Raw genomic sequence first — 11,873 nt, 5'->3', positions numbered from 1 at the left:
CAATATATTGATGTAAAGTGAAAAACATGTGATCGGTGATCAATTGATTCTCACTTTTTTACATCTGAGTTTAGTTTCTCATTAAGCATGCCCAACACGATCCGCATGATGGTTATATGTAAAATACGTGGAGTTGTTTAAGTTTTGATCTAACTTGTCCCATACAAGGTTTCCTTTTCCGTTGTAATTTTTATCAGATTAGTCATACAGTTGACATTTGCATTCAAGCAAGTCATTTTAGAATACATCTATTTTATCGATATTTTATCAAGTGTGTAAAATGCTTCCATTTTATTTTGTAACTTCTGTCGACACTTATTCACATCCTTCATCTGTTGCAGCTCCATGGTATCAGAGGACCTCCTGGCCTCCAGGTGAATAGAGCAGCTTCACCTTCAGCCAGCACATTTTTCAAATGCTTTGTTGATATGTATACTCATTAGTGGTGAAGTAAAAAAGTTTTACAGACAACCTGTGCTTGGTTATACAGGGTCCCGCTGGAGAACAAGGCAACCAAGGAGACAGAGGACCAAAGGGAGATCAGGTGAGCAGCCCCTAAGCCAATAATATTATGGAATTTGACTGCCTACTATAAATTGCTCATCAAACCTTAAGGATTTGTCGAGAAATATCACTGCCATGTACGTTGCGCATACTCATCGTACGATGCTCTATTTTTGTTTCGCAAGGGTGTTTTTATTTAGCTATTACACAGAAAAAGTTTGGACACACTTTGCAAAAAGAGCATGATGGAGTGACACCTGCATCCTATTATCGATAGTTATGTGGCCACCTATATTTGCAACCAAAGTTGCAAGCACAGAACAATATGTTATAATGTTTCTGAAAACCCACCATTATCCAACTACATTGCCAAACTTTCCCGAACAGATGGGAATATTACCCAATGTATTCTATAGTTGTTATTATATCAGTCTTTTGTGTATACAAAACCTAGGTTCATGGGAGAGCGAAGTTGCTGGAGGGTATAAAGGCAATGTACTGACTTGGAGCAGTGATACAACAGGCATATGCAACAAGCAAGGGAATTAAAGAACAGGAAAAGAGTAGTGGAAGAAAGAAAATAACATGCAAAAAGAGAAATGAGCTTGGGGTGGGGGTGGGTGTTGATGGGGTTAGAAATGTCATGGTTAGGGATTGAGCACGAAAGGAGATGGGTGGTGTACCTCACACTGGAAGCCCTGGAGGGAAGAGTGATGCAGAAAATAAACTGGAGTGAATGCAACAAAATAATGTAGGTTTGCATAAAGTCTGGATTTTTGGAGTTTAACCAGGAGGGGCTACTTGAAGAATATTTGTGTCCTGGCAGAGCTGGAGATGGTCAGAGGGCTGTTAAGTGTGCATGACTCAAGAGGCGGTAAAAACAACAGAGACCTCTGACCTGCTTGTGATTCTACCTCATATAGTTTCCCAGAGCAATCACTTAGCCAGACAGGTGCTCGACAATTAGGTCTGACCTAACGAGGTTCCACCATATTTTTCATTTTCAACCGTCATTGTCATGGTACTTCTCAGATGTGTGTCTTCTTCAGCATTTTTCTCATCTTTATTTATTTTGAGTGAGGCTACTCTCATTTGAGTTTATCTTTTGTCCTGCTTGGTTCATTGACGTGTGACCACAATTGATATACCAGGGCCATTCAGTGCATTTTGTTTGATAGGCTTTTCTTCCTTTCTAAAATTTTTGCAATTCCTTCTTCTGCCATAATTGTGTGTATTCTCACTTTATCTTTGTATTTTGAAGTCTGCTGTTATCTCAATTTGCCAGTAAAGATTGTCGTTTCTTTACAATCTTTACTGTAAAATAACCTCTATTTAATTGTTAACTATTGCGTTCCATTACATCACTCTTGTGTTACAATTGTTCCTGTGTCGCTGATGAAGACACCACCGAATATTGGTGCTAATGTAAACCTTGTGTGCATCTACAAATTCAACATGATGACTGCACACTCCCCCCCCCACCCCCCTCCTTTTATGTTATACTCAATTACACTCTACTGAGTTGAAAATGTGGCATCCTATAAGTAGTATCAGTCTCCTTGTGAGATGTAACTAATTTTCCTACAATAGGAAGGTCTAGCATATAATAATCTCAGTTAAATCACCAAAGTGAACTCCGACAAAGGCTAATTCCTGAAACATCAGCTTCATGTTTTTTTTTCTCACTGCGATGAACTTATGCTTTCACAACTCTTGTTTGGCGAAAGTCCATGGATGTCTTCTCCACAGACGCGGTCCATCACGAGTCTTTACCAAGACTGGTATTCCTTGTCAATAGTTGCATGTTTACTCCCAATGTATAGCAAAATAAGAAGGAATGAGATGCTGTACTTGTACCTCCTCACACGCTTGGACATTTGAGCCAGGGTTTGATTGAGTTTTAATAAATGGGGATTGAATGGAAATCAATGCCAGAATAATGGACTGGAGGTATACAGAGAATTAAACAATAGGACTACAAACCCGCTGAGTTTAAATAAACAAAAAAAGAGATGAAAAAAACATGAAAATTATTGTTTGTAAAGTGTACAGAGAATTAATTATATTATATTTGTGATCACTCAATCAATCAATCAATTTGTTTGAATTGGTCACCTCTTACAGTGTCCAACCTCATGTGAGGAGCTAACAGGAGATTCTCAGTGTTAACTGCAGCTTTCTTGCAGGGGTGTAAGGTGTGATGACGTCAGAAATATTGGCTGGTACCAATTTATGTTCAGCTTTCAAGATTATCAGCAAAATATTACAATCCATCTGTTGCCGCACTCGGAGGTCATGAAGTATGGTTTGAAGGATTTGAGTGGTTTGCTCAAACTTACGAGCCTATCATAATATTGATGACTTGTAATGGTTTGAGAGAAGAAGCAGGATAAGCCTGTAAACAGTAATCAAGGATTCGTGGCCCTGTCTCATAAGACAAAATGCAAAATACCATGAGATTGACGAAAACCTAATTTAAAGAATAAGGAATGGAGTTTAGATTAATATGGCAGAACCACATGTGGGAGCAGTAAAATAAGGCAACAACAGGAGCATTGTCTGCTTTAAAGGGACTTCTGGGTTACCCTGGCTGTTTGACTGCTCGATACATTTCCCTTCATGGAATAAACTGCTGGTCTGAATAGTCCAACCTAAAATGAAGCCCTGGTTAAAAATAATATGATAACTGTAAATGAATTACCTTTTTCCACCCACCCATGCAATATCACTGGCCTTTCATGATTACAAGAAGTGGAAGCAGTTGGCACTGTTCCCCCAGTAGCGTCTTACTTAATATGTTGGAACATTTCTGGCTGGTTATTCGATGATGACCTGATAAAGGAGAAAAATCTGTCTTGTAGATATACACAGGATCTTAAAATGTCAGTGCCACTGCTAACGTCCCTTCGACATCATGTGGATCTCCTGCAAAATTAATCAACCATCGATGGAATATATCGTTGTACATTATATTTTGGTAACCTGATGTGAAGCACATTTAACATTATAGTCTTCACCTCCAAATCTGGTGTGTCCCTTTTTTTAGGCTCCTGTGATTAGTGTTAAACATTTCGGTTTTGCAAAAACAAAAGGTCATAGTGGAGTGCACTTAAGAATGTGAAGAGCAAATTAGTTAATGATGGAGGCCACTAAAGACAGGGGAATCAATCACACTAACAGGAACAGTTTGCAATAATGCTGTAAGGTAGAACAGTGTCCAGACTTTGACAAAAGTCTTGAATTGTTCAGCTTTGTTTTGTCTTTCTGTGAAGCCGTGAAGGTACGAGTGCTCAACGAAGAATGAACTTCTGAATTTTTCATTAAGCACTCCTACGTTGCACTAAATGCATTTGGTGCTTCACAAATTCAGCATTTCGTCAAGCACTTTATGCTGAATTGCACACTGTCCCTTAGAAGTTTTTGTTATTTTAGGAAATGCTCTCTCTCTCTCTCTCTCTCTCTCTCTCTCTCTCTCTCTCTCTCTCTCTCTCTCTCTCTCTCTCTCTCTCTGTCTCTGTCTCTGTCTCTGTCTCTGTCTCTCTGTCTCTCTATCTCTCTATCTCTCTATGTCTCTGTCTCTTTCTCTCTGTCTCTCTGTCTCTCTGTCTCTCTGTCTCTCTGTCTCTCCTCTCTCTCTGTCCTCTCTCTCTGTCCTCTCTCTCTGTCCTCTCTCTCCTCTCTGTGTCCTCTCTCTCTCTCTCTGTGTCTCTCTCTCTGTGTCTCTCTCTCTGTGTCTCTCTCTCTGTGTCTCTCTCTCTGTGTCTCTCTCTCTGTGACTCTCTCTCTGTGTCTCTCTCTCTGTGTGTGTCTCTCTGTGTGTGTGTCTCTGTGTGTCTCTGTGTCTCTCTCTCTGTGTCTCTCTCTCTGTGTCTCTCTCTGTGTCTCTCTCTGTGTCTCTCTCTCTGTGTCTCTCTCTCTGTGTCTCTCTCTGTGTCTCTCTCTCTGTGTCTCTCTCTCTGTGTCTCTCTCTCTGTGTCTCTCTCTCTGTGTCTCTCTCTCTGTGTCTCTCTCTCTGTGTCTCTCTCTCTGTGTCTCTCTCTCTGTGTCTCTCTCTCTCTGTGTCTCTCTCTCTGTGTCTCTCTCTCTGTGTCTCTCTCTCTGTGTCTCTCTCTCTGTGTCTCTCTCTCTGTGTCTCTCTCTCTGTGTCTCTCTCTGTGTCTCTCTCTCTGTGTCTCTCTCTCTGTGTCTCTCTCTCTGTGTCTCTCTCTCTGTGTCTCTCTCTCTCTCTCTCTCTCTGTGTGTCTCTCTCTGTGTCTCTCTCTCTGTGTCTCTCTCTCTGTGTCTCTCTCTCTCTCTCTCTCTCTCTCTCTCTCTCTCTCTCTCTCTCTCTCTCTCTCTCTCTCTCTCTCTCTCTCTCTCTCTCTTTCTCTCTTTCTCCTTTTCTGTCCCACTTTCTCATTCTGCCTTTCTTTTTCTCTTTCGATCTGCTTTCTTGTATCGTCCTCTGCCTGATTGGATGGCCTTCGGACACAACTGCTATTCAGAGAGATTCTGGGATTGAAGGGTTTAAACCTTGATGATGGAAAGTTCCCGGATAGCTATTGAATTCGGCAGTCAGTAAAGTGAAGGAATTATTCAAATCTCTCACCCTCATAAGTTATGTTTGAGTAATAATATGATGTGTGCAATGTGGAGTCAAACAGTATATAGGCCTATCCAAAAGTCTTAAATGTCAAAGCTTATTTACATCTTACTAATGGATTAGCACGATTTGGACTGAAACACATTTCCAGGACTCGATCTTTACATTTATGGTTTGGACAATGCCCCCCTAGGGATTGCTGTTCATATTTTGGAGAGATTTCTCTGGATTGATGGGTTTTCTCTGAACTGAATTCACCCTTGTGAGTGGTGAATCCACACACTGAGCAAATTGCTGTAAAATTATGTTTATACCAAAATAATGTCAAATTATGCCAATAACACTGCTGTAATTTACCTTCACTGGCTTTTTTTCTACTTTTTAGGTCATCTCTACCGAGATGACCTTATAAAGCCGGACCAGATGTCCGTCCGTCCGTCCGTCCATCCGTGAACAATTTTTCTTTCCGATCTTGATGAAACTTAGTATGTGGGTAGAGGTCGATGAGTGTTGCACAACGATATAACTTTTGTACGGATTCAAGGTCAGGGTCAAGGTCACGAGGTCACGTAAGTTATAAAAATCGCCATTTTCAAAACCTATCTCGTCTGCCATTATACAAGATATTCAGCAACTATTTATTGATTATGATAGTAAAAAATATTATCTTGTATCGAACTGGACAGATTTTTGAATTTCCATCCTGTTTGGCCGCCACGTAACCTGGAAGATGGTCAAAAACACCTCCCGGAACAAAGAAAACTTTTTACTTCCGATCTTGATGAAATTTGGTATGTGGGTAGAGGTCGATGAGTGATACCCAACGACATATTTTCCCGGATTCAAGGTCAGGGTCAAGGTCACGAGGTCACGAAAGTTGTGAAAGTCGCCATTTTCAAAACCTATGTAGTCTGTCATTTTAGGAGATATCTGGCAACGGTTCATCGATTATGATCGTAAAAAACATTATAGAGATGACCGTCACCCCCACACGGGGGTAATTTTTATTTCAAATTCAGTCCTTTCTTGCATCATAACTTGCTATTGTCTCATTCTCTTTCTCTCTTTCTCTCTTTCTCTCTTTCTCTCTTTCTCTCTTTCTCTCTTTCTCTCTTTCTCTCTAGGATATTAAATTTGAAATGATGCTGTCTAAGAATGGTGTGTGACCATTGCATGCTGCCCCCTTTTGAATAATACGCATTCGTTCTAATGCCGTGCCCTTGAAGTTCTATATGTATGAAATACGAGTCCAAATCTGAAGCTAAAATTCTGGCTTTCCATCTTCCCCTTCGGGGCTGCTGTCTTTCATAATTCAGCAAGAAATATCTTTCCTCAGGGTACACGTCGATTAGTGTGCAGTATAAACAGAGGAAAGTTTCCTCTCTCACTGAAAAATTCCTCCTGCATTGGTCACTAATTAATGATTATTTTAACATCATGTTATAATATTCATATTAATATCATTATGTAATTTTAACAGTACATTTGAAATTAGAATGTGTAACTAATTACATTTTGATTTGTAGATCCTTTTTCTTTTTTATATACATCCAGGCCCTCCCACCCATGCACTACATACATGCCTTCCCTTCTTCTTTCTCCGATTTATCTCCCTCCACAATTCACACTCCTATCAGATCCCTTCTTTCTCCTGTCCCAGCCCATTGTTCCTTTTTCTCAATTTAGCATTGCTTCCCCTCCCCACCCCCCCCAAAAAGATTCCATTACTCTTACCACTTGTCCAAGTTGAGTCAAAATATATTTATAGTCAAAAAATATGAAAGCTCTAACAAGTACCGTATGTTGATCTTTTTTGTTCACTACGCCTGTAAAGTTCTAAAAATTTTTTTTTACACGAACTCCATGGCACCATCCCAGCTGCTTTGAATTGTACACGCCAAACATGTCAATGTCTAAATAATCACTTACGAGTGTTTATATGTAACTGCAAATAGCAAGGAAATGGTTTATCATGAAACACAGATAACAGATACATCATCAACCTTTGGTCGTATAATATTTGTTGCAATTTCTCTTGTTTGGAAACTGAAAACAAAAATGAATAGACTTGGGCCTGACGTCCATCTTGCCTGACCCCACATGAAGGTTGTATTAATGGAGGCCAACAAAGAAGTAGTTGTCGTCCTGTGTATAAAGTTGTTTTTTCAAATGTAGTATATGCTCTGACTTATGGTTTATTCTTAAATACAGAAAACTTTACTGCTAAGATTTCAAATAAAATGCTTTATGACATGTGTCAACGTAATCCAGCTGATTAATTTATTTTATCATCAAGTAAGTGTCTAAATATATATATATATATATATATATATATATATATATATATATATATATATATATATATATATATATATATATATATATATATATATATATATACAGCTCTGGAAAAAATGAAGACACCACTGCAAAATGATCAGTTTTTCTGGTTTTACTATTTATAGGTATGTGTTTGAGTAAAATGAACATTTTTGTTTTATTCTATAAACCACTGACAACATTTCTCCCAAATTCTGAATAAAAATATTGTCATTTCCAGCATTTATTTGTTGAAAATGGCAACTGGTCAAAATAACAACAAAGATTCAGTGTTTTCAGACCTCAAATAATACAAAAAAAACAAGTTGATATTCATTTTTAAATAACACAATAATAATGTTTTAATTAAGGAAGAATTCAGAAATCAATATTTTGTGGAATAACCCTGATTTTCAACAACAGCTTTCATGCGTCTTCATGCGTCTCTCCACCAGTCTTTCACATTGCTGTTGGGTGACTTTATGCCACTTCTGGCACAAAAATTCAAGCAGCTCGGCTTTGGTTGATGGCTTGTGACAATCCATCTTCCTCTTGATCACATTCCAGAGGTTTTCAATGGGGTTCAGGTCTGGATATTGGGCTGGTCATGACAGGGTCTTGATCTGATGGTCCTCCATCCACTCCTTGATCGACCTGGCTGTGTGGCATGGAGCATTGTCCTGCTGGAAAAAAAACAATCCTCACAGTTGGGGATCATTGTCAGAGCAGAAGGAAGCAAGTGTTCTTCCAGGACAACCTTGCACGTGGCTTGATTCATGAGTCCTTCACAAAGACAAATCTGTCCGATTCCAGCCTTGCTGAAGCACCCCCAGATCATCACTGATCCTCCACCAAATTTCACAGTGGGTGTGAGACACTGTGGCTTGTCGGCCTTTCCAGGTCTCCCTCTAACCATTAGACGACCAGGTGTTGGGCAAAGCTGAAAATTGGACTCATCAGAGAAGATGACCTTACTCCAGTCCTCTACAATCCAATCCTTATGGTCTTTTTCAAACCTCAGTCTGGCTCTTCTTTGCTTCTCGTTGATGAAGGGCTTTTTTCTTGCTTTGCACGACTTCAGCCCTGCCCCTTGGAGCCTGGTTCTAACCATCCTCGCCGTGCACTTCACCCCAGCTGCCATTTGCCATTCTTTTTGTAGATCAGTTGATGTCATCCTATGGTTGTTGAGTGACATTCGAATGAGTTGGCGGTCATCCCAGTCAGTGGAAAGTCGTTTTCGCCCTCTGCCAGTCTGTAGCTTTGTTGTCCCCAATGTCTGCTGCTTGACCTTGTTCTTATGAACCGCCGTCTCTGAAATTTTAAGGATGGAAGCAACGTGATGCTCACTGTATCCCTCTACCAGTAAAGCCAGAATTGAACCCTTCTTTTCCTCACTAAAAACTTTTCTTTTCAACTCTTTTGGCATGGTCAATAGTTATTTTTTGATTCCAATTACTTTTGAGGTAATACTCGCACTGTTTTTGCCATCCAGCTGGTCCTATTGCAAGAGGATAGTGATGACCACAGCAGTGGTTTTTATACTTTTCTTTGTAAAATAAGATTCGGTTCAGGTGATCACCGAATCAGTACCTCACTAAGTAGAATGAGGTGTGCCTGTGTTGGAATTCAACAGACACTGGAATGGAATGGCTGCCATACATGTAGAGATGCTGATTTAAAAAAAATTGGAGTGTTTTCTTATTTTTTTCCAGAGCTGTGTATATAGATATATATATATATATATATATATATATATATATATATATATATATATATATATATATGTATATATATATATATATATGTGTATATATATTTTTTTAATTTATTCATTATTTATTTATTGCCTCAATCACAATATGATCGTTATTGTAATTCGAGCAATTTTTTGGACGTGATGATTACTTATGACTTTATTGACTTCAATAAGGACTAAAGGATTTATCAGTCAGTCGGTGGACCAATATGGCCGAAGTCAGAGATATGTTTCTTTTGCTTAAGGAATCTTGTCTTGTGCATTGGCCTTTGTACCATTTTAGTAAACACGTCATCTTATTGTCTTAGTGACAAGAATGCAGTTGATTAGACCATATAAGAATTGACATGTGAGTCCGTTCACACTAAAAAAAAAACGTTTGATGTTATTATACATGCTAATAACTTATCCAATTCAATGGGAATTATGAACCTCGGTAAGAAATTGCAGAGACGTATAAAAATGTGTAATCATTGGAGAAGTTTCCAGTGAAATTGTAAAAAAAATAAAAATAAAAAAAATCCAATACAATCCAAAATCTACAACTATGTATATTTCATTCAAACTGACATAACAGATGTCAGCTTGGGCTGCTTGTCCTAATCAGAGTTTTTTTTAACACACAGGATGAGTTCAACCCACAACAATGGTCATTTCAATTACAGCCTTCTTTTTCACCTTCCAGAGTTAATGAGAGAACAAGAGTATCAAAAAATAACATACTATCCATCTTAACACGAACTCCAGTGACTGAAAGAGTTACAACCATTCAAAAGTTAGAACTGCATGCAAGTGATGTGCTTAAAAAATAAAAATAAAACATTTCCCTCTTTTTGCAGTCAGTCGAGCTTAATCATACATAAACTCACAACACAGGCTGAGACATAACTTATTGGATCCTACATCTGTTTATTGAACAAGTGCAACCACATGTTCCTGTTGGTATTGAACATGAGTGTTTTAAGGCACTCATGTTAGCTTTTGACAAGTACAGATAAAGAAAAGTGCAATAAGTTCCGAATCCTCTCTTGCACAATTAGGTACAGTCAGAACGAATTATTTTTACGACCTTGTCCCATTGCCCATGAGGAAATGCTCTTATTCCTCAGCTCTTCTTCTTTTCACCATGACTGATCCAGTTTAATATCTGATTCCTTCGAACAGCCCAATCTTCCGACCATGTGTTCGACATGCACCTGCAATCACACCTCTTTATTTATTTAGTTATTTATTTTTATTTTATTTTATTTATTTATTTATTTATTTTACCCTTGCCTTTCCGATTCTGTCGGGTTGTTCTCGGGTATCTTCCCGTTTGAAATGCCAGGATTTAAGTCATCTTACAGGTTTTTGTGATATTTGAGATCAATATGGAGTTTATAAAATTTATGTAATAAAAGTTGCATTTTTTGACAGATTTCTTTGTCATTTGTGCGTGTGTATCACCTTCTCAAAATTTTCTGCATTGCCATTATAAACAAGCTTTGATGATGTTTAATGGATTATGTGATAGTTTCTATGTACTTGTTATGCTGTAAACTTGAACAACAGCGATAAAGAAAGCGTGGATCAAACAACACAAAAAGGACAACAATTTTTCACATGGAGGTAGACAGTCTAACGTAATCTATGGTGGTGAAGATTCTTCAAGGAATATACGAAAACTTCATAAAACCGATGATGCGGGTTCCAAAATCTAAACTCTGAAAGAATGTGAAGAAAACTCAATACGTTGACAGGTGCATTTTTTGTGACATGCCTACAGGTATCACATTTGTAAATTGTATTATTTTCAGCTGTCTTTTGTTTAACCTTCACAACATGTCAGCAGTTCTTATTGACCTTCAGGTATAGACCATACTTTTTGATATCAAATGTAATATAATGCTTAAAATGTTTTTTTTTGTTTTATTTTTACCAGGGCTCTTCCGGCCCCCGAGGCAGAGATGGAGATCCTGGGATTCCTGGCAACCCTGGATCCCCTGGACCTCCTGGGCCTCCCGGTCAACCTGGCTTGGGTGGAGTAAGTAACGCAAAGCTGTTATCTTGGGAAACATTTACATCATACCTCTTTACACACCCATAAATTGAATGAATTACCATAACATTATTTCAAGGTAAACATGTGCCATGTAAGAATGTGATACAACAAAATACACTGATAAAAGGTCCATTTTTTGAATAAGGAACTGGATGGAGACCATATATTGTTATTGAGCAGTCGTACATTATCTGTAACTTCAACTTAAATGGTTTATATTGTCTGGCGAAGAGGCCGAATATTATTTCCACAATAATTTATCTGAGAAACTTGGTGGGCCCAAGATGTACTTGGACATTAAACAAAGCATGTTTTTGTTTGTTAAATATCTGAGCTTGGCAGTTCTATCACACCTGCTTAGGGTCCTGTAATAATCTACAAATCATTCCAACATATCAATGACTGCACAAATTCACCACCTACACCATGTACTAAATATGGCAGTCGTCTAACAGGCCTTCTCAGTATACTTGACAAGATCAAGTCACAAGATCTCAAAATTGCAGATTTAACAATCTCCTCTTTTTAGAGAGCTATGTTGTTTTTTTTTTTTACAAAAGCTATCTCATTTACAATCAGAAACATGCACTATTTTTCACAATATTTCATCAGGAGACTACGTGGTTCAAAGACTTATACATTGGCCAACTTTTTGATGTCAACAATAGGGC

General features: G+C 38.3%; 1 protein-coding gene across 1 annotated transcript in view; it reads left to right on the top strand.

Moving 5' to 3' along the window:
* The window catches only part of LOC147029600 (uncharacterized), a 92,696-nt gene that overhangs the window by 21,329 nt on the left and 59,494 nt on the right, over positions 1–11,873 (top strand). The window contains exons 5-7 of the mRNA XM_085872757.1: positions 342–374; positions 491–544; positions 11,083–11,184. Of these exons, the coding sequence (XP_085728883.1) occupies positions 342–374; positions 491–544; positions 11,083–11,184 (189 nt within the window). The remainder of the gene's footprint in view (positions 1–341; positions 375–490; positions 545–11,082; positions 11,185–11,873) is intronic.

Source organism: Eptatretus burgeri, chromosome 3 (genome assembly GCF_056783735.1).
Source record: "Eptatretus burgeri isolate ZD-2024b chromosome 3, Ebu_testis_v1, whole genome shotgun sequence".
NCBI classification, from domain to species: Eukaryota; Metazoa; Chordata; class Myxini; order Myxiniformes; family Myxinidae; genus Eptatretus; species Eptatretus burgeri.
This window is presented reverse-complemented; position numbering and strand designations above follow the sequence as displayed.